At 46.0% G+C, this 23,805-nt stretch overlaps 1 protein-coding gene across 1 annotated transcript in view; it reads left to right on the forward strand.

Moving 5' to 3' along the window:
* DOCK3 (dedicator of cytokinesis 3) overlaps positions 1 to 23,805 on the forward strand; it is a 641,328-nt gene that overhangs the window by 84,506 nt on the left and 533,017 nt on the right. Inside the window, exon 3 of the mRNA XM_045024316.1 lies at positions 8,679 to 8,719. Coding sequence (XP_044880251.1) covers positions 8,679 to 8,719 — 41 coding nt within the window. The remainder of the gene's footprint in view (positions 1 to 8,678; positions 8,720 to 23,805) is intronic.

A 23,805-nucleotide genomic window follows, 5' to 3' on the forward strand; every position in this document is an offset into this window, starting at 1 on the left:
TGCCCTCACGGACCCAGGGCCGCCTCAGCCCCCGGCACCGCCCCCGGTCTCTAGGCAAGCCAGCCATGATGAGGCACCCCTCGCAGGGCACCGTCGAGCGCCGACGCTCCGGGTCGCGCTCCCATGGACGATCGAGATCCGGCCACTGATCACGGTCACGGCACGGTTCCCAGTCCTGGTACCGCTACCCATCAAGGCACCGGTCCTATTCACGGCACCGATCATGGTCCCGCTCTCCGTCCCGGTGCTCCCGCTCCCGGCACTGATCCCGGCACTGTGTCTCCCGTAGCAGGTCGAGACGCAGGGACTCTAGGTCGACCTCCCGGCACCACGCTGGTAGTAGGTCCCGATATCCGTCGCGGTACCGCTATGACTCCCGGCACCGCTCTCCGCTGCGACGTACGGTGCAGGGCCGCTCTGCCTACGCAGACCCGCCCTATTCAAGCACGGCTCCGCCATGGCCGTCCAGGCACGCCTCGGCCTCATCTCACGCCGGCTCTGCCTATTATGGGGACTCAGACAATAATAGCAGGGGTTCCCAGAGACATCATGCCTCGGACCACGCACCGCACCAGTGGCCCTTCTGGACGCCTTGGGCGTACCATCAGGCCCAAGGCGAGCCCACAGTACCACCTCACCCGGTGGCTACAGAGCATCGCATGCCAGAGGCGATGATTAGCAGGCCTCCAGTGACCGATACTGAAGACGTTTCGGCGCCAGTTCCGCAGGCCCAAGCCTCTCCGACTCCAGATGTTGCCCAGGACCAGGAGCCACTTCAGGAGCCACTTGTTCCGGGCCTTTCCTCTTCCTCTTCCCCGGATGAGGCAGTGGCTGGCACATCCGCATCTGGTCCACCTCCGATCGACCTTCGTTCGCTTCAGGACCTCCTCCGGCGTGTTGCACAAAATATCAACTTGCCCGCCGAGGAAGTCCCAGAGGCAGAGGACCCGGTTGTTGATATTTTGACAGCGGAGGCCCTCACTCGTGTGGCGCTCCCCTTTATTCGCACAATCCAGGCCAGAGCAGACACCATCTGGCAATCCCCGGCGTCTATCCAACCGACCGCCAGAGGAGTTGAGCGCAAATACATGGTGCCCTCCCAGGGCTACGAGTACTTGTATGTGCACCCCCCTCCCTCCTCATTGGTCATGCAATCGGTTAATGACAGGGAGCGCCATGGACAGCAGGCCCCCGCACCGAAATCTAGGGAGGCCAGACGTATGGACCTCTTGGGCCGCAAGGTCTATTCCGCAGGGGGCCTCCAACTGCGAGTAGCAAACCAGCAGGCCCTGCTAAGCAGGTACAATTATAACACCTGGCAGTCAGTGAGCAAGTTCTCTGAGCTCCTGCCTCAGGACTCCAGACAAGAGTTTTCAGCATTGTCGGAGGAAGACAAAAAGGTGGCCCGTACCTCGCTCCAGGCCTCGCTGGACGCTGCAGACTCGGCTGCTCGTACGGTCGCATCCGGTATAGCGATGCAACGTATTTCGTGGCTTCAGGCGTCGGGCCTCCCACCTGAGCTCCAGTATATGCTTCAGGACCTCCCATTCGATGGCAAGGGCCTATTTTCTGAAAAGACAGATTCCAGGCTTCAAAGTCTGAAAGACAATCGGGTGATTATGCGTTCCCTCGGGATGCATACCCCCCAGACTCTTCCACTCTCAGCCTCAGCGTCCTTACCCCCCACCAAGACCGAGGCAGGAGTTTGCGAGGCGTCGAAGACTATCATTGGCCCTGAAAGTATTGTCCAAGGTTCTCTCAATAGTAGCCATGCAATTACGCTCCCAAGGAATCCTGATTTACCCTTATCTGGACGATTGTCTCCTGAGAGCCCCATCTCTCCTGGAGGCTCAGGAAGTCACCAAGGCTAAAGTATGCCCTTTTACAGAATTGGGCCTACAGATCAATGCCCAGAATTCAACCCTTGTTCCAGTACAGCACCAGGAATTCATAGGTGCAGACCTCGACTCACTAAAGGCCAGAACTCTTCTACCTCAACAAAGATTTCTCTTCCTGGTTACACTTATAGAGCCCACAAATATCAGCCAGACATTGCCTCCAATTCTTGGGGCATATGGCAGTGAGCACAGCAGTAATACCACATGCCTGGCTTCATGTGCGATGCCTTCAGATGTGGTACAGCTCAGTTTACAGACCAAACAGGGACAGGTTAGAAAAACCCCTGTCACTACCCTCCAGGATCAAAAACTCCTTAGATTGGTGGAAAGACCCGGCCAATGTTTGCAGAGGGATTCCCTTCTCGCAACTTCACCCATTGTTGCTTCTCATCACTGATTCATCATGCAGAGTGATGTGCACATCTAAACAACCTCACCACACAAAGCAAGTGGTCACCCACAGAGATGTTCCTTCACATCAATCTCCTTAAGCTCAGAGCCGTTAGGAATGCCTGCACCCACTTCCTGGCATTGATTAAAGGATCACACATGAGAGTTCTAACAGACAACATAGTCTGCATGTACTACATAAATCAACAAGAGTGAGCCAGGGCACCCTCCCCTTGTACAGAAGCAATGAGGCTATGGAACTGGTGTATGTCCCATGACATCACGATGTCAGGAGCCTACCTCCCGTTCTGGAGGAGGGACAGGTGCTGGCCAGGACTTCTCTTCAGGCCACCCTGGACTCAGTTGACTCAACCACCCGCACCATGGCCACAACTTTTTGTGAGTTGTGCTGGGGCTATAAAAGGGGTATATCTCCTTCTTGGTTCCTTTTCACTACCAATGGTGAGAGTCGGAGCGCCACATAGCTATTTACATTGGTTAGCCAGCGTTTTCTGAAAAGCTTGGTGTATATAGTTATAGATAGTTTAGTTCGTTGTAAGTATTTAGTGTAGTGATCTGGGAATGTATTATGAAAAAATCAACAGGTTTCAAGTAGTGTGCCACCTGCATGGTGATTTTCCCTGTCATGGACAGGTACAAAAGCTGTTTAATCTGCCTAGGGGGAAAGACACATGAGGGACAAATGTCCAGTTTGTACCTTGTACCCACCAGTACAAAGAAGCAGAGGACTTCTGCCTAAAAGTTCACCTGATGAAGGAGGCGATGTGTTGGAACCAGCCCCTGAACGTGTTCCTTTTTCACATAAAGGTACAGAAATTTATTGAAAATATTCCCAAAGAGGGTCTTTTTTATGACCTACGACCATGGCAGTTCTTTTCTCCACTACACAGGTTTTGAAATCAACACTAGAAGCTTCACTCGGAAGAATGTTACTACTTTTTCCCTACAGTGTCCTGCTTTTGACACCAATGTTGCTCCTTTCTGGTTGTACGCTCTGTTCTTTCCACCTTATTTCATAACTCTCTCACACACACACACCCTTACCCCCAGAAAAACAAAAATGAACAACAACCACGCAAGACTTCTGCTTGTGTAACCCACGTGCCTTTTGCATTCCAGTATTTTATTTACAGAGAGGGAGGCTGTGAAGAATTTAATGGATTTTTTTTGTCTCTCTGTCCGTGTACACATGGAAGGGGACAGAGCAAGGCCATTTACTCAAAGGGCCCAGAACTATTGAGAAGCAAGGGCTGGTAGTTACTGTGCAGATCAATGTTTTTCCATGCACTGAAGCATAAGTTTCCATGTTGGTTGGAGTATAAATATTCATAATTTGAGAACTGAGCCAGTCAGAGCTCAGGTAGGGAGAAGCTATAAAATGGGAGTACGAGACCACACACATGGTCTCAATGGATGAACTTGATGAGATACTTGATGGTGTCTCCTGGAATCAGAGGTTGGGTCCAAGAAACTGTGATGACTTTGCCAGTCTCTTGCACCCCCTAGCACAGCCTCTCAGTCCCCCACTGCATCAAGGCCTTAATACAATACATGACCTTTTGTGCCATGTTTATAAAGCTTAACCTCAAAAGTTAGATGTTTTTCCATGATTATTTCTTTACATAGAAAGGAAGCCTTTAACTCAACATTTTTGATAGAGCCTCATGGATTCAGCATATTTATTTTTTTATTTAAATGTTTTAAGAGATTGCAATAAATGTAGGCCTTAACATACTTTGCCCTAAATTCAGATTTCATTTTATGCAGTTTATTTTTAAAAGGAAAAACTTATAATTTAAATAATTGTAAAAATCTGATATTTAAATACAATAATCTGATTTTTAAAAATTAAAAAAATCTATTTTTATCCACACTGATTTTTAGCAATGTTGGAAACATCACAAGTATGGGGCATGTATAGGGAATAAGTTTGGACAGACCAAGATAATACTTATGCTAGGCTGGTTGACTTTGATCTAGTCTTGGCTCGGCATGGGTGTTGTCTTGTTGACTTGCCCTTATGTAAGCTTGCACAATGATTATAGCTGCTGTATAGGACAAGGGTAATGTTCTGACCACAGAAATGTACTGACAAATGCATATTCAATGGATATACAAAATATACTGACAAATGGCGATTACAGAAAAACAGGAAAGTCCCAGCATTGAGTAAGGGGTAGATGGCCTGGTCAGCATGCATGATCAATGTGTGAACAATGGAAGTAAACCATTTGGAAAAGAGATGATAATGTGGAGATAATGAGATAGCAAAAAATTTGTACATCTAAGCTTGTGAATTCATAGTGTATGAGTTATATAAGACATAATTCTTAATGTTTGTTGGAGGATAGATATGGGTATGTAATTTGAAATTGGTTTGAAGACAGATGCTAGAAGGTAAGGGGGTAGTTGGAGGATCGTAGGAGAAATCCATCATGACCTGCCTGCCCTCTAAGAAAATATAACTGGCTGTTGTCTTTTCCTGCCTATCTGTCATTCATTGCTTTTATAGTAATTATAACTGCAAGGTATGCTTTTGGTTCATAAAAATGTTGGATTAATAAACCTGGGCATTTTGGCCAGAGTGTGTTAAACTTCACTCAACAGTTATTTAGACAGTTAATTATGATGTTTTTAAAAACTCTTAATTTGTTATAACTACATAACTTATATATTAACACAATTATCTAAATTGTACAACAATGTAGAATGGTTTAAATTATTTTTGAAATGCTTTGAATGTGAGAGAATTATTTTTTTTAAATTAAGATTACAAATAAAAGTACTGCGCTGAGTGAGTTATAGGAAACTCTGCTTGCGTTAGAGATTTTCTGCAGTTAGCAAGGAGATTATGTTTTAAAGACATTCTTGCATGTAAAGATCTTTGCAGCTCACATAAATCTTTATTATAAAATATTTGGAAAACTTGATACATAAGGAGAGTTCTTTGTGGTTTGTAGCAATAAAATATCCTTTCTTGGATGTTCATTGTTCATTTGATTTTTTGTGTGCCTGATTTATGAACATGCAGGTGATTGGACAGGAGGCAGGAGAATGCAAGGGCAGATCACAGAGGAAGATTGAGGAGGGGAATATGATGGAAAAGGGGGAAACTCAGAGGGTAGAGGCAAGGCTATGATGGGAAATGGATGGCTGTTCCCCATCTTAGGGGTATGGAGCGAGTAAGTAGAGTCACCATCCTAGAAGCCAGGGAGAGGGGGTGTAGTAAATTTTAATGTTAGTTAAGGGTTGACTTTTCAATCTGATATTCTCTCTCTCACACCCTGGCAGAATAGCAGAGGGGAGTTGGAAAGTCAAAAGACTGACTAAAAAACACAGTTTGGCTCCCAAATCCATTAATTTTTTAAAAAAATTCAATCTCATGATTTTTGGGTTCTCATGATTTTTGATGTCATGTAATTGGCAATAATTGATATGGAATTTTTGTAAAAAGCCTCAGCAAGGTTACAGCCTATCTTTGGGCAGTTGTTGGAGTGATATATCAGTCAGTGTCCCTTTAGAGAGATGGCTATTTTAAACTTTCTGATCTTCAGGGTCTTTTCCCTTGATGGTTTTACACACAGTCCAAGGGAAGAGTCATTGAGAAAAATGAATAAGAGAAACGCTTCTCAAAATGTCATCCATCTGAAGGCTGTTGTAGCTTCCGGACTGTTGAGAACACTGAGAAATGGCAACTGTTTTGAAAAATGGCTGTTCTTTGTGAAATTCTCTGTGGCAGACTATTGTATCCTTTAGCCTTTTCTGAAAGAGAAACTTTCAGTTATGAAAAGTAATGGGGAAAATGGCCATTAATAAGAAAAAAATCAAATATGGCCTATGTGTAACATTTCAGTTAGTTTTACTTGTATGAGAAATTTGAAAAGTCTTTTATTCTGTTACTGAGATTATTAGAGGCAAAGGTCTGACACTGGGTACTTAATTTCTTAAAGGACCCATTTTTAATTATTTTTCATTCCTAAGTAATTAAAAGATTTACTTGTAAACTGTCAAAAATTATTCTGTACGTGAACTGCTATAATTTTAAAGAGGATATGCTTTGTTTTTCTGTCCATAACAAACCTGTATGCCTCCTTTATGTGCTAGAATCAACTCAGTCTCAACTATGGAGTCAGTATTGATGCCATAATTAATTCTGTAATATTTTTTTTTTTTGGTCAGAGGAACTGGGTATGAATATTTATTTTTGATTCTTTAACATACTATCATAGTAGAGACTGGGAACATTTTATAATCCAGGGCAGGGGCCTCCTCTTTATTGGTGTTTGTAAAATGCCAAGCATTTTTAGGCCCTGATATTGAATGAGGCTTTTACATGCAGCCATAATACAAATGATTAATAACAGTAATAGTATATTAGAATTGCTGATTATTTAAAAATTTGCTGTGTGTACGTTTTTATAAGAAGAGATTATTTTAAAAAGAGAGAACCTCAATACTACAGTAATAATAATATACAAAAATAACAGAAAAAGAATCTTAAGGTTGCAAAGTCAAGATCTCAGTAGTTAGGAAATGCCGGAATTAAGGTTGTCTGTGATTCATTAATTTACTCTTTGTGCCTATCCATTATGATAATCTGCAATTATACCACCTCTTTCACTATACACCTTCTAACTCCCACAACACTGAGGCATGAGTCCTACAGACAACAGCCTTATTCAGTACACATCCCTGATTCATTCCCTGATCACTGTCCATTCTGTGCACTGAATGAGGCAGGGGTCTTATTGAAACAATAGTATAGGATCATATAGTTATAGACTTTATCATAATGGATATGTACATACCCACAGATTAACAGGTAGCAGTTGAAGACTGTTATCTGTGTAGACATATCTCTAGAGATGTATGAGAGACAAACTTCGGGTTTTATAATTATTTTTAAGATTCAGGAATCCTGGGTTCAATTCCAGTTCTGGAGGGGAATGTGCTTCCTGCACCCATTGCACTTCAGCTGTAGGGGGAGGGATCCCTGTACAGGGAGCTGCTCCTCCATCTGCCCAACCCCCAGGAATCCAGACCCCGACATACCCAGACCCTCTCACCGAGCCTCACCCCCCTGCACTTAGAACCCACCCTGATGGGTCCCACTCCCCCTGCACCTGGACCCAGTGGTGAGCTGGAGCAGGTTCCCACAGGTTCTCAAGAACCGGTTGCTAAAATTAGACCGCCGTGGAGAACCGGTTGTTAAAGGGCCAGAGGGTGGGCAAAGAACTCTGGTCTGTGGGCCGGACCATCCTGTTGCTCCTAGGATTCCCAGCTGGGGAGGCTGAGGCTCCCGCAGCCCTTCCCCCGCTTCCCGCCAGCTGCAGCGTGGCCAGCTGCCGGCATCAGCTGGGCAGCTCAGCTGAGCTCTGGAGTCGTCCTGCTGCCACTTTTTGAATGGCCCAGCAAGGTGTGTGTGTGGGGGGGCTGCTGCAAGCTCCAGGGCTGGCCAGAGGAGAGGGGAGGGGGCAAGTGGGGCAATTAGCCCAGGCCCTGCAGGGGCCTCCGGCCCCACGATGATCTCTCTCTGGCCCCTCCCCCGCTTCCCCCCCCTTAAATCAGAACTTTTTATAGGGAACCGGTTGTTAAGATTTTGGCAGCTCATCACTGCCTGGACCACCCCGATGAGCCACCCAGACCTGTATCCCCACCCCACCGAGCCCCAACCAGTTGCACCTGGATCCCCACCCCACTGAGTCCCACACACCCAGACTCCCCTGACGAGCTCTATACACCCACACCCAGAAATTCCCCCCTGCTGACCCCCAACCACCTTCACCTGTACCCCCTACAGAGTCCCATTACCATTGCACCCAGAACCCCTCAACAAGTCCCTGTGCATCCAGATCCCCCACTGAGTCGCCTGCACCCAGATTACCTCACAGAGAATCCTCTCAACCCACACCTGGATCCCCCAACACTAAGCCCCTCCACACTTGGATACTGTCTTGGTGAGCCAGCCTGCCCACACCTGGTGCACCTGGCGTTGAGGCACCAGCCCAATCCTTGCACTGTGTCAGGGTTGGGTGCAGCCTCCCCGCTGAGTCTGTGTCCCAGGGGGGTGGGGGGGAGTAACTGTACAGTGATCTCCCACTTCTGTGCAGCTAGTGGCCTGTGCTCTCCAGTGCTATGCTGGAGCTTCCACATTTATTTGAGAAATAATATTTGCAGAATTTTGCAGAATTTTAAAATATTGTGTGCAGAATTTTAATTCTGTTGGCACAGAATTTTTTGGTGCAAAATGCCCTCAGGAATAAATGATTACCTCAGCATTTGGACTGTTTTGCCAGCGGCAGTCAGATTATTTCAGTATAAAGAAATGCAATGCCACAATTTAATACAGTATATTTTGTCCTGTTTTAGGCTGGTACAGAGGAGTTTCCATTAAGAAGCCCAATGTAAAGGTAAGTGTAAATACAGTCTCTATTTTTAAAAATAATTTGAGAATGAGGGCTTTCCACCTTGCTGTTGCAGCCCTAACCCATTTTCTCCATCACTCTTAAGACTCCACTTCCATTTACAATTATTTTGGCATACATAATTGTACTGAATTCTCTTCTGAATTGGTAAACATTGCTTCTTAGTCATCCCAAAGGTTCAGAGACCCTTTCCACCTGCATACATGTAGGCTGCATCCATTTTGACTTTTTTTCAAAAAAGCCCAAATGCCTAAAAAAGCCTGTACAATTCTTAATTCAGGATTTTTTTTAACAAATTTAAATAAATTCACTTTATCATAATATAAATAAGAGAATTTTTAAAATAAACCTAATTGGGGGAGAATATTTTTAACGTTTTATATTTCACAGATTTTATAGTCTAATCAAGGAAATTTTGCACTAGGAGGGCTCTTTATGCTGGCTGTGAATTTTTGTGTGAGTTCATGTATGCTTAAGTATACAAAGACACAAGCTATTTCCAACATTCAACTGGCTTTAGTTTAAAATACTGTAATTTTCAGTGTAATTTGTAAAAGTATATTAATGAACACTAGTGTCTAATGAATTTTTTGGGTTTTTTTTTTCAAAAATATAACATACATAGTGTTCAATTACATTTTTCTTCTGATAAAACTCCACTAAGTTGTCAAGCATTTCATTTACTTGTGCATTTATTGTTACATTGTACACTGCATAAATCTGTGTTCACAGTTCTGACACAAGAACCATTCAAACTTACCAGTTTCCTAGGTAACCAACACAGTGCCTCAGAAACAGATTGCATAAAGTGGGAGTAAATCAGATAAAGTAATTCCAAGCAGCATTTCTACCTTTCCAGTATTTCTGTATGGTTAAAATGTATGTGTTCACTATTGACTTTCCTGGTGAAGTCACTCTTGTTGGGAAAACCTATGGAAGAATCTGCTTCAAGTTTGTATTTCAGTGGAAAGGGATTTTTCCTCCTTTATTTTTTTTCCTTGAAAATTCTTCATTTTAGTACTTCAGTGAGGTTTTTTTTAAATTGTTGAACTAGTTTATTTTTAGCTCCTATGTATATTGCCTTTCTGCTAGATTTTGATCTCTGCGTGGATGGCTTGTATATTTCAGGGCCGCCCAGAGGGGGGGGGCAAGTGGGGCAATTTGCCCGAGGCCCCGGTCCCTGCAGGGGCCCCCACGAGAGTTTTTCGGGGCCCCTGGAGCAGGGTCCTTCACTCACTCCGGGGGCCCCGGAAAAGTCTCGTGGGGCCCGGGCCCCCGGAGCTTCTTCGCTCCCGGTCTTCGCTGGCTGGGGGTCCTTCCTCTCCGGGGTCTTCGGCGGCGGGGGCCCCCGCTTCGGCGGTAAGTCGGCGGCGAGGGGTCCTTCCATTCCGGGACCCGCCGCCGAAGTGCCCCGAAGACCCGCGGTGGGGGCTGCACTTCGGCAGCAGGTCCCGCTTCGGCGGTAATTCGGCGGCGGGGGGTCCCGGAACGAAAGGACCCCCCGCCGCCGACTTACCGCCAAAGCGGGGCCCCCTGCCGCCGAAGACCCCGGGCCCCCGGAATCCTCTGGGCGGCCCTGGTATATTTTCTTGATGCTGAGCAGCTGTGTATTTTGAATCTTGCCATCTTTTCTAGGGATACTGTGAAAAGTAGAGAAAAGTAGCCATTTTTTTGGTATGACTGTATTTAAAATTGTGTGTACACAACTAATTGTAGGCAAAGCTGGTAGCTATGCCTGTTGAAGATGCAACACTTTCCATTATGAGACCTTGTTTTCAGTTTCTTATAACTTTGCCAAACATAAACCGTTCAGACTCATATTTCCCATGTCAGTTGTTTCTCTCGGGTTGAATGTTTTTTCAGCTAAAATGTTTTAGCCATTTCTTACACCAAGGTGAGGGAAAAATACATAGTTTTGCTCACATTAAAAAAATTCTCAACTCTTTCTTTGATATACTCTAGCACAGGGATTCTCAAACTTTTGTACTGGTGACTCCTTTCACATAGCAAGCCTCTGAGTGTGACCCCCTGCATATAAATTAAAAACACTTTTTAATATATTTAACACCATTATAAATGCTGGAGGCAAAGCGGGGTTTGGGGTGGAGGCTGACAGCTTGTGACCCCCCCATGTAATAACCTTACCACCCCCTATGGGGTCCTGACGCCTAGTTTGAGAACCCCTGCTTTAGCACGTCCATGCTTTGCAGCAGATGTTTGAAATTTCGTAAAGGGGTCACTCTGGTGTCAGAGTGATCTTTTGTCCCAGTGAAAATCTTCTCAAATTTGGCCATGTTTATAAGTCCCTGGAAAATCACAGTTTGGACATGATTAGTAGAGTTTTGTTAAAGGTTCTGAAGATTCAGTCTGTACAAAATGTGCTCCACCACCACTACAGAGCTCCTATGTACTGGCAAGGTTGTCTGTGCCATCCTGACAGAGCGACTGAGCATGCTGTATCCTAGGACTGCAGGAGCCATGCAGGACTTTACCTGCAATTGCGCCTCCTGGCAGCAAAGGGACACTGTGGCACCAGGCACCAGAAGTAAGAGCAGGGAGACTCTCTCCTTTGCTCTCAATGCTTCTGCTTCTGTAGTGGCAGAATGGAAGAGAATGATCAAGCAAGTTGACTTGAAAGTAGAGGCTGAGGAACAGAGGGGAGCTGTGGAAGTCAGGGTGTTGAGTAGCAGGGGTGAAGATGGGAGAGAGAGGAGCAGAGAACAGAAGGGAGTTTGGGAGTGAGAAGGTGAGCAGATTGGGACAGACGATATGAGCCTCAGTAGACAAACAGAATGGAAAGTGCCTGCTTAATGAGCAGCTATTTGATACTGTTTTCGCTATTGTTTGTTGTGTGGCCCCATGGCTTATTTACTGCACACTATTGAAACCCAGCTCTGAAGACAGAATTGTTAATTTCCACATGGGCTTTTCTATGGCACTCGTCACTACGATGTCTGAGTGCTTCATCAATATGAATGAATATATTTTTACAACTCCCCTGTGAGATGAGGGAGGATTATTATTCCCATTTTGCAGATGGGGAATTGAGGCACTGAGAGAGATTAAGGCTAAAAGTATCCACTAATTTTGGGTGCCCAATTTGAGACACCTAGAACCTGATTTTTCAGAGTATTTAGCATTTTATAGCACTTCATTTGCTTGGAGCTCAGCTTCTGATTGGTTTCAGTTGCAGTAGTTAATGCTCAGCACTTCTACAAGTCAGACTGCAGGGTCTCAAGTTAGGCACTCAGAAAATGTGGACTAAGTTAGTGACAGCCTGTGAAAAGGTTGGTGTAAGTGACTTGTTTAGCATCATATAGAATGGAGGAAAAGAATCCACATACATGGATCATCAACAGGATTGGGACTGTTAAATACATCACACCCTCTGCCACCTCAGCTAAAGGAGTAACTGATAGCAACCTTAGGTTGTCATTCTCTGTGTGGTCATGCAGTAGAGGGAACTTGACACCTTTTGCCAATGGAGTTTGGAGATACTTGCCGACAGCAGAGGAATGATGAAACTTGGTAATCGGGTTCCATTCCAGGCTCTGGAAGGGAGTGTGTTCTAGTTGGCACAGTCTGTTCTGCCTTTTACCCTCAAGAGTGACACCTTCAGTCCCATCCCTGCCAACCTCTCCTTTTCCCAATTCTGTCTTGTCTCTATTGCTGGTTTCTCATTCCAGCTCCACCCTTTTCACCTAGCCAGTCCAAGTCTCCAGGCTTCTCATACCGGTTTCCTTGCCAAGCAAGTCTTAGTCTCTCCCCTCCAAACTCCCCATTCCAGCCCTAGTCTCTCCCCCCCACCTCCCGCACGTTCCCTATCCCCACTGGCTTCCTCAATGGGCTCCTCATCCAAACTCAGTATCGTGTCTCTCCTGTTACTCTGCTACTCTTTGTCCCAGTCTTTTTGCTCAGGCAGTACCAGGTCTCCCCCTATATCTCAGTTCTTTATCAAATTGGTCTCACATTCCTCCCATCTCCTTTCCCTGACCCACTGACCCTCAGTCATAGTGTCCCCCTACCTCTTCATCCAGTCTAACCTGCCCCCACCTATTGGTTCCCAGTCCCAATCTCCCCCCGGGTCCCAGTCCTAATCTCTCCACCCCCATACCAGTTTCCTCCTTCTTCCCCCCCCTTACTATCCTCCACTCCTAGTCTCTCCACCCCAGGCTCCTTGCCCCAATCTATAACTCCTTCCCCACTGCATGTCTAGCTCTTGTCCCCTTTGCATTCACATCAGGCAACTTACTCCTCCACCCTGTCTCTACCCAGCAGGGAATCATGGAAAACTCTGTAGAGCCAGCCTCCTTGCTGTTAGTTCAGATAGCTGGACTTGGCATGCTCTCTAGCAGGTACAGTTCTGCTGAGTCCTGGTCTGAAGCATGCTCAGTGCAGACAGAATCTTCAGGGAATTTAGTTGGAAGAATCTAAGTCTCTGGTGAGAGTGTGAGAACTGTGATTTTTTTTTTCAAAGACGTATTGCTTGGCCAAATTTGGGCCAAGCAATTGGCAAAAGGCTCATTGCTAACACAAAGGCCACCCCCTGCGAAATTTCAAGTTTCTGCTCTAAAGCATGGGAGTGCTAGAGGTTTTCAAAGAAATGGTCACTTGAATTTTGAAACATGGGAGAAACAATGTGTGATTCCCTAGCCTCTTTCTCAAAAGTTTCTGAATCATTTTAGCTGAAATTAAACAACCACAACCAGCACCCAGACTTAGGCAGACGCAAGGGATAGAAAAGTTCAGTCCAAACAGTTAGTTTAAGTTATAAGCAATTGAAAACAGGGTCTTAAAATGGGAAGTCTTAAATTGGGAAGTGTCGGGCAACCTTAATAATATTCAGTACTACAAGTCGCATCTGTAATAAAATCGTAATAATCTGCACTGCAAGCACTGCCTATAATTATAGTAGCAGTGGGAGAGCCTGAAGAGATGATTAGCTTGGTTCAGTCAAATATTGAAAAGTTTGGATATTGATCTAGAAATATTAATCTATCTAGCCTGGGAGTCTAGTGAGAACAGGTTTTATTGCACTTTTTGTAGCTTCTGTTCTTACTGTAGCAGAATTAGTACATTCATAGTGCCCTTTTCTGTAACATTTTTATTCGTCTTGGAGTGATTGTTCATGTCAATTCCAAGTAAGGGTGTGTGTGTGTGTGTGCGCGCGTGTGTGCGTGCTGCATCCACGATCGTTGGAAGGTTTTTCCCTGGTGGTACCCGTCGGGTCAGCTGTGTAGCCCCCTGGAGTGGCACCTTCATGGCCATGTATATAGGTCCCTGCCGACCCGCCGCCTCTTCAGTTCCTTTTTACTGCCAGTGATGTCACTGGAGCAGCTCCTCTCTTGCATTAGCAAGCGATTCCCTAGTGGTTTCTTTCTTTTCTCTCTGCAAATAGTTTAAAAGTAGAGTTCAGTGGTCCCCAAGCTTTTTTGTCTGGCGGGCACCAGACGATGAGCCACGGAGGACCGTGGCGGCGGACGAGCATCCACCGAAATTCCGCTGACAAGCGGCAACATCAATAGGTGTCGCCGCCAAAATGCTGCTGACAAGCATAGAATCGTAGAATATCAGGGTTCGAAGGGACCTCAAGAGGTCATCTAGTCCAACCCCCTGCTCAAAGCAGGACCAATTCCCAACTAAATCATCCCAGCCAGGGCTTTGTCAAGCCTGACCTTAAAAACCTCTAAGGAAGGAGATTCCACCACCTCCCTAGGTAACCCATTCCAGTGCTTCACCACCCTCCTAGTCAAAAGATTTTTCCTAATATCCAACCTAAACCTCCCCCAATGCAACTTGAGACCATTACTCCTTGTTCTGTCATCTGGTACCACTGAGAACAGTCTAGATCCATCCTCTTTGGAACCCCCTTTCAGGTAGTTGAAAGCAGCTATCAAATCCCCCCTCATTCTTCTCTTCTGCAGACTAAACAATGCCAGTTCCCTCAGCTTCTCCTTATAAGTCATGTGCTCCAGCCCCCTAATCATTTTTGTTGCCCTCTGCTGGACTCTTTCCAATTTTTCCACATCCTTCTTGTAGTGTGGGGCCCAAAACTGGACACAGTACTCCAGATGAGGCCTCACCAATGCTGAACAGAGGGAAATGATCACGTCCCTTGATCTTCTGGCAATTCTCCTACTTATACAGCCCAAAATGCCGTTAGCCTTCTTGGCAACAAAGGCACACTGTTGACTCATATCCAGCGTCTCGTCCACTGTATCCCCTAGGTCCTTTTCTGCAGAACTGCTGCCTAGCCACTCTGTAGCAGTGCATGGGATTCTTCCTTCTTAACTTGTTCTTGTTGAACCTCATCAGATTTCTTTTGGCCCTATCCTCTAATTTGTCTAGGTCCCTCTGTATCCTATCCCTACCACTCCTCCCAGTTTAGTGTCATCTGCAAACTTGGTGTGGATTGCACCCTCAGCATCCTCCAGATCATTAAATGAAGTTATTGAACAAAACTGGCCCCAGGACTGACCCTTGGGGCACTCCGCATGGTACCAGCTGCCAGGTGGAGCTGGCATCACTCCCGGCACTGCCTTGGACAAGACAAGGGACAGCCCGTGCCTGTAATATCCTGGCCTCCGCAAGGGCAGGGATCGACACAATGGCCATTTGGACACCGTGGGCCTACCACCAAGTCCAGGGTCCGGGTTCCAGGGCCCTGTCGTTGGTGTCGGAGGCGTGAATTCCTCCATCGGCCATGTCTGTAGCCTGGGAGCCTCCCAGCATAGGGATGCTCAAGCCCAGGCTGATGAGAAGGTCAGCACCAGCACCGAAGTGGCTGTGGCACCAGGTGCTACTACCACTTCCTGCACCTCTCAAGTGGCCCAAGAGGATCCCCCTGAGCCGTAAGGGCAAGAGGACCAAGTGCATCTGAGGGTGTCATCTTCGTCCTCTCCAGTAGCAGCCACCTCCATCACTCTGCCTGCTATGGACACTCAGGAGGGTGGCCCAGAACTTGAACTTGCCGGCAGAAGAGATCTCTGAGAACACAGATCGCATGGTGGATACTCTGGTCCCAGAAGGGCCCTTGAGGGTGGCTCTGCCTGTAAACGGGTCGACTCACCCCTGCGGCGCCTCCTACTGGTTGCTCTGCGAATTAGCTCAGTCCAGCGCTGGAGCACCCTCTGCAGGCTGGTGATCCACCTGTTCGTAGGCCCCCCGTGTCCCTCCCTGGACCCGGTGCCCTTCCACATGGGGTGCTGCCCCCTAGCAGCAACCCCCTTCTCTCTGGGTCTCCCCTTCTGTTTCAGGGAACCCCCACCCTCTATCCCTACCTTGCCTCAGTATTTGGCTACTGCCAGTCATTGTCTAGCCCCACCCTCTGGGGCAGACTGCAGTATCAGCCTACTCATCATTGGCAGGGTTGGGTTTGGACCTGCTGCTTTGGCCTACCCCTGGGCTGCCCTCTGCAACCCACAGTACCTTTGGCCCACTGCTAGGCCGCAGCCTGGGGCTTTCTAGGCTGGAGCTCCCCAGCTCCTCAGCCTTCCCCAGCCCTGCTGCACTCAGGTATTCAGCCTCAAGCTAAGCAGCCAGGCCCATCCCTCTCTGAAGACAGAGAGAGACTGTTTGGCTCCTGGCTCCCTGCCTTCTTATAAGGCCCTGTTCCTCAGTTTGGGGCGTGGCCCCCAGCTGCAGCCACTTCCTCAATCAGCCCAGCTTTTTGGAGCAGCAGCTCTCAAGCCCTGCTAGGCCACTTTTAAACCCCTTAAAACCCTGGAGCAGGGAATCCACCCTGCTACACTGCCCCTCATCAAAACCATACAAAATACCACCAAGACGCTGTGGCATACGCCTGCCTCTATCCCACTGATAGCCAAGTGAGCAGAGCGCAAGTACTTTGTGCCTTCTAAGGGTATGAGCACCTCTTCACCCATTCCCAGCCTGGGACCCTGGTGGTGGAGGCAGCAAACCACAAAGAGCACTGTAGGTAACTGGTGTGTCTCCCCAAATCCAAGGATGCTAAGAATCTGGACCTCTTTTGTTGGAAAGTCTACTCCACTGGGGGGCTCCAGCTTCGCATAGCAAATCAACAAGCAGTACTGAGCCGCTGTGCTTATAATTCTTGGAAAACTCTGGTCAAATTCCAGGAATTGCTTCCAGCGGACTCCTGTTTGGAGCCGTTCTGGAGGAGAGACAGGTGGTGGCCAGGACCTCTCTTCAGGCCGCCCTGGACTCAGTTGACTCGACCACCCACACCATGGCCACAGCCATAGCCATGAGACACAGCTCTTGGATACAGATCTCAGGGTTCCCGCACAAGATCCAGAATACAGTTCAGGACCTGCCCTTTGACTGCTCCAGACTCTTTGCAGAACAGACAGACTCAAGGCTACATAGTCTTAAGGGGCTTCATACACCAGCCCCGCAAAGACATTCAAGCCCCTGGCCACCCAACGTTTCTACCCTGCCCCTCCTAGACAAGACTACAATAGGAAGCGGGATAGAAGCAAGAGGAGGCGCCCATCCCAGTCCTTCTTCAGCCAAGGGCCGGTCTCAGCTAAGCAGCCCTCAGGCTCAAAACCAAACTTTTGGATGGAGCACCAGTTCAATACTTGGATCCTTCCCCTCCCTTTGTTAACTGCCTATCCCATTTCTACCATGCCTGGGCTCAAATAACCTCAGACCAATGGGTCCTGAGCACGGTAGAATTGGGATATTCTCTTCAATTTTGTTCCCTCACATCCTCCTACCTCCCCTCCGTATCCCTCTTCAGGGACTTGTCTCACGAGCAACTTCTAGTGTAGGAGATGCAAATGCTTCCATAGCTGGGGGTGGTAGAGGAGGTTCCTCTGAAGTTCTGGGGCAGGGGTTTCTATTCTCCTTACTACTTAATCCCCAAGGCCAAGGGTGGGCTCAGGCCCATTTTAGACCTGCGAAACATCAACAAATTCATGAAGAAACTGAAGTTCCGCGTGGTCTCCCTGCCCTCCATCATTCTATCTCTGGATCTGGGGGACTGGTACACCATCCTCAACTTGAAGGGTGCGTACTTCCATGTCTCCATAACCCCGTCCCACAGATGGTTTCTGTGATTTGTGGTCACCAACTCCAATTAGTTCACAGTCCTCCCCTTCGTCTTGTCGTCAGCCCCTTGGGTGTTCACCAAGTGCATGGCGGTCATGATGGCCTGCCTTTGGAAGTGTCAGGTGCAAGTCTTCCCATACCTAGACAACTGGCTCATCAAGTGCTGGTCCCGAGCCCAGGTGGAGGACCATGTGAACCTAGTACAAACAATGTTCCGCAATCTTGGTCTCATCCTCAACGTGGTGAAGTCGACCCTGGTTCCCACTCAAAGGATAGAATTCATTGGGGCTCTCCAGGACTCCACCCAGGTTAGGGCGTTTCAGTCTGTCTCATTTTTAGCCATGAGTACCATAGTACAAGGTCTCCACTGGTTCCCCACCACGATGGTCAGGAACTGCCTAAAATTACTTGGGCATATGGCAGCATGCACTTACGTGGTGCAGCATGCAAGGCTGCACCTCAGTCTCCTCCAGGCATGGCTGGTCCAAGTGTACAGACCAAACAGGGACCATCTACAGTCTGGTCACACTTTCTCCTCGGGCTCCCGAGTCCCTACGGTGGTGGCTCGATCCACAAACAGTTTGTGCGGGAGTACCCTTTTCCAAACCTCAGCTGTCTCTGTCACTAGTCACAGATGCGTCAGTGCTTGGGTGTGGAGCGCACCTGGGCAACCTCAGGACTCAGGGTTTATGATTCCAGGCATAACTATTGCTGCACATCAACGTCAGGGAGCTACAGGTGATGCGCCTAGCTTGTCAGACATTTCAGACCCACCTTGAGGCAAATGTGTATCGGTGTTAACAGACAACACCACGGTGATGTTCTGTATAAAAAAATGGGGTACTCACTCCTCTCCCCTATGCCAGGAAGAACTCAGGTTGTGGAACTTTTGCATCATCCAGTTGATACAATTGGAGGCATCATATCTGCCAGGTGCACAAAACGAACCGGCCAATCACCTCAGCAGATCTTTCCGTGGCCGTGAATGGTCTCTCCAACTGGACATCAGCAATATCTTCCTGAAGTGGGAATCTCACCAGGTCGACTTGTTCATGACATGAAGCAACAGGAAGTTTTACAGCTATATCAGAAAATGAATGATTGTTTGGTTATTTCATTTACCAAAGGTAATTGAAGCAGATATGTATGAAGTCATTGTGAGGTAAACTATCTCCAGTTCAACAGGTTAATCATTAATATTTGGAGGATTTTCTTGCCATGCTGTACAGTAACTCCTCGCTTAATGTTGTAGTTTTGTTCCTCAAAAAAAGGTGACTTTAAGCAAAACAATGTTAAGCGAATCCAATTTCCCCATAAGAATTAATGTAAATAGTGGAGTTAATTTCCAGGGAAATTTTTTTCAACACACACACGCACATGCGCGCGCGCGCACACACACACACACACACACACACACACACACACTAAGTTTTAAACAAACAATTTAATACTGTACACAGCAATGATAATTGTGAAGCTTGGTTGAGGTGGTGGAGTCAGAGGGTGGAATATTTCCCAGGGAATGCCTTTGTGCTGAATGATGAACTAGCACTCGGCTGAGCCCTCAAGGGTTAACACATTGTTATTAATGTAGCCTCACACTCTACAATGCCTTTGAAGTAGATCAGCAAGTAGAAACAGCAGCTGCTGCTAGCAAGCTCCCTCCGTCCTGAGCCCTGTCGTGCATCTCTCCTCTCCTCCCCCTGCTCTATGGAGATGGGATAAATGGGGGGGAGGGGGACACCCTGACATTAGCACCCTTCTTCCCCCTCCCCCCTCAGCAAGCAGGAGGCTCCCAGGAGCAGCTCCAAGGCAGAGGGCAGGAGCAGCACATGGCAGTGCGGGGAGGGACAGCTGAACTGCCGGCAATTGATAGCCTGCTGTGCAGCTGCCGCACAGGGAACTTAGGGGAGTGGGGAGCTAATAGGGGGGCTTCTGGTCCACCCTGGTTCCAGCCCCCTGTCAAGGTTCCCTCCCCACTCTGAACTTTAGGGTACAAAAGTGGGGACCTGCATGAAAGACTCTCTAAGCTTATTTACCAGCTTAGGTTAACAGTAAGCTGCCACCACCAAGCGTGTTTCAAATCTTAGGGGAGAGCCACTTGGAACTTTGCCTTTCCCCAAATATTTCCCAAGTCCCTAACCCCCCCTTTCCTGGGCAGATTTGAGACTAATTCCTCCCCCCCCAAGTCTTTACCCCACTAGCCAGCTGCAACAGACTGCTCTTTTTGTAAGCGGTGGACAAAGCAGTCAGCTGCCAAACAACGTTATAAGGGAGCATTGTGCAACTTTAATCAAGCATGTTCTTTAATTGATCAGCAACGTAACAATGAAACAACGTTAATCGGGATGACTTTAAGTGAGGAGTTACTGTATTATGAGGAGAACATCACCAGACAGACATTTAAATTGTTTTATTTAACTAAAACAACAGTGTTATGTATTCTGGATATTTTTCTTCAACAACAAACATATAATGTTTTAACAAAACAAGTATATGAATTTTTGAATTTAGGTAAACTTTCTAGTTTTTTTGAATCAGATTTTTGTTAAAATTGTTTAACTAAAATAGTTAAATATTTAAATAAAAAACCCAAAAATTAAATCGACTGTGTCAGCCAGGTCAACATGAGAAACTTAAAATATTGAACTCAGTTGTCTTCACCTTCATTTTCCTGTTTGTTCATAACCTGGAAAAGAAGAACAAGCTTTCCTGCTTTTTCAGGTCCCAAACGATTTCTCAATTTGGAATGAATTCGTCCAAAGGAAGAAAATATTCTTTCTACTGCTGTTAAAAGTGAAATTATCACTTCAACAGTTTCTGAATCCAGGTGCTTAAGTGGCTTCCACCAGTTCACTAATGTGACTTTCTTTAAAACATCATCAGCAAACAGATATTTCTTGAATGGTTCACCCTTAGTTCTGAAGTTTATTATAGTTGGTATTATAGAGGGGTGTTTGCTGGATGTCCATGTCATAGCCAACGCCTCTTCTTGAGCAGTTAAGGTTTGACCCCGGTACTGAGTATTGAGAATATTTGCAAGAAAATGAGCTGGAGATAGTGCTTGTCCCATTCGTTCTTTCAATGCTTGTAATGTAACTCTGTCATTGCATATTTCTCTTTTTAAGATCTCACTCAGTTCCTTCCAAATTTCAAAAGCATCATCAATAAAACAGCTATTTCCCCGCATTTTGTTCAAGGCTACAGAAATAGGCTTCAGGGTACTCAGCATGTGTTCAACATTTCTCTTAAGCCCAATGTTGAGAACTTTGGCTGTGACAGTGCCATCTATTTTTTTCACGATTTTGTTCACAAACTGTCATCGGATTAGGCCAGTTCTTGATATAATGCTCAAAAAAGTCCACTACCGAGTTCCATCACATGTCTTGTGGGAGTGTTAGCTTGGTTCCTCCCACTTTTATCAGAGCAGCTGCTGCAAAGTGGTTGTTATGGTAGTATTTTGCAATTTCAAAAAAATTAGCCTTTTTTTCTGGAACACTGAAGTCTTTGGCTAGGAAGTGCATCAAATGAGCACTTCAACTGTATGTTATTAGCTTGGGACTCTCTTCTAAATAATTTCTTCTCATCTTGGATTCATGTGCAGCATGGTCTGTGACCAAGCTGCATACTAAACATTTGAATTTTTTTTCACAGTTTGTTATAGGTTTTACTGCTACTTCTTGTAAGTATTCTGCTGTGTATGCATTTTCTGATGTATCAGTTGTGTTTCTGTAAGGAAGACATTCCCTTCTTCTGTGGTCACACAAGCACATATACAACAGGATCATTGTGGACATTGCTCCTCCCATCAAGACACAGGTTAACAATTTCATCCTCTAAACCTTATGCACACTGCTCAATTTCTCTTTCATACACGTTATCCAGCAATTTACCTGCAACATCTGCTCTGTTAGGTAGACTGTATCGTGGTCTTAATGACTGAACCATGTTAATAAAGTGTGGGTTCTCAATCATACGGAATTGAGAGTTTGTTGCCTAAACAAACTGGGTAATTTTTTCATCATTACCTCTTTTTGTAATCTGCTGTTTCTTATCACAAACTTATTGATGGTTGGTTCTGGATGATGGAGATTTTTTTTCTTTTTGCTACAGGTGATATACTGTGGCTATGTGACATACATGAAGTGACTGAAACACTGTCATTGGCAGATAACTCTGAAGCTGTACAAAATGATGGTGATCTGGAAGGTGGATTGTCATAAACAGACAGTTAAGGGTTAATGCCTCTTTTACCTGTAAAGGGTTAAGATGTTCACATAGCCTAGCTGACATCTGACCAGAGGAACCAATGGGGGGACAAAATGTTTCACCCAGGAAGGAGGGAAAAGTCCTTTGTTCAGTCAGTTCATTAAATTGTGTGCTGGAGAGAAAAGATCCAGGAATCAGCCTCCTATCAGGGTAGTGAGTATTAGAGAAGAAATAAATTAGCTTGTTTATTTTTTTGTGTGACTTGTCCTTTTGCATTAGAGGGATAATCAAATTGGGTTTTCTTTTGTGTAACTAAGGTTTTGCCCAGGGGAACATCCTCTGTGTTAGCCAAAAGGGCTCGTTCTCCCCGGAGTTAGCCAATTACCCCAAGGAGGCACAGAGACCAAGATAGAGTATAAACATATATCAGCCCTTTATTATACGATCAGCTGAGCGGGTGCCCCCTCCTCGACTCATGCCAGAGGAGTGACACCCCGATATAGAACAGTGAGTACATATATATACCATTATTGACGTCATATCAGACCACACTGACAAAGCATATTTTCAGGGATTTTGCAGACGTGGGGTACATAGGTCTATTTACTTGTACTCTAAACATTCCACGTTTTTCCCCTTGACCATGGTGCTGTTCAATGTTTATTATTGGTTATGCAAGCAGGTCATAGGATCATTGAGCAATAGCATCGTTTCCCAGAACAGACAACTAAGCACAAATCATGTTATCTATCAATCCCCCCTATTTATGAAAGCATTTTAAGAGTTTTAATATCCCCAATCCTCAGCTTTTACTGGCTGGAGTAATACCATGACTTGTTGATTTATAGTTTGGTTAATCAATCGTCGGATTAATGTCACCAAACAGGGGGTAAGGCAGGCTAAGGCTAATAGGGCTATGATAATATATATAGCAAAGAGGAAGCTTTGGCGTATTCATTCTTTTTGTGGCAACCATGAAGTAAGCCAATCTGTGTCCCACCCTTTCCAGGTTTGTACTGGGACGTGGGTTAGCTTTCTCATTTCTTTTGTTAATCGTTTAACTGCTTTTCCATTATCATCTATTTGTAAGCAACAATTTGATTCATTCAATTTTGCACACAATCCTCCTTCTTCTGCTAGCAAATAATCAAGAGCTATATGATGCTGATAAATTGCGGTTCTCATTTGAGTTGCCTGATCAGCTAAGAGATCGAGTGCTGTGGCTGTTTGGTTTGTTACTATTTCTAAAACAGCCTGCAATCTGATTATTCGATTCAGGTTATAAATTGGTTCCCTAGCTCCTGTTACGAGCTCATCGGGGTTCCACGTGGCTGGTCCATAATGTTCTATGATTCTCTCAGGAGGCCACTCCTGTGTACCCCATTTTTGGGAACTTCCGGCGGTTAAAGTGGAATCAATAGATCGTTGTTCCCTAATAAGATCATCATATACTTTGACTCCTAGAGTTTTTCCCTGTAGGAGAGGTAAGAGGAAGACTAGGGGCCTGATATATCCTACATAACATACCCCTGACCAATTGGGCGGTAGCCGACGGTAAGCATATTGACCACAAATCCAATAGTGGCCTTTTAGGGCCCATGTCCCATTAGCAAAGGGTCCATCCCAGGGGTCAGGAGTCTTACCAGGTGACAGAGCCCAATTATTGTTTTTATACTTTGGAAGTTCAAAATATAAATGATCGCCGGGTCCTAATGGTCCTGCTGTTGTGGAAGCAAATCCACTCTGCAATGCTAGCAACACCAGAGGTACGACCCCGGATAGAGTGACTGTTTCGCCCTCAGAGTTGCAATGTTCACATTTCCAGGCTC

Source organism: Mauremys mutica, chromosome 7, assembly GCF_020497125.1.
Source record: "Mauremys mutica isolate MM-2020 ecotype Southern chromosome 7, ASM2049712v1, whole genome shotgun sequence".
NCBI classification, from domain to species: domain Eukaryota; kingdom Metazoa; phylum Chordata; order Testudines; family Geoemydidae; genus Mauremys; species Mauremys mutica.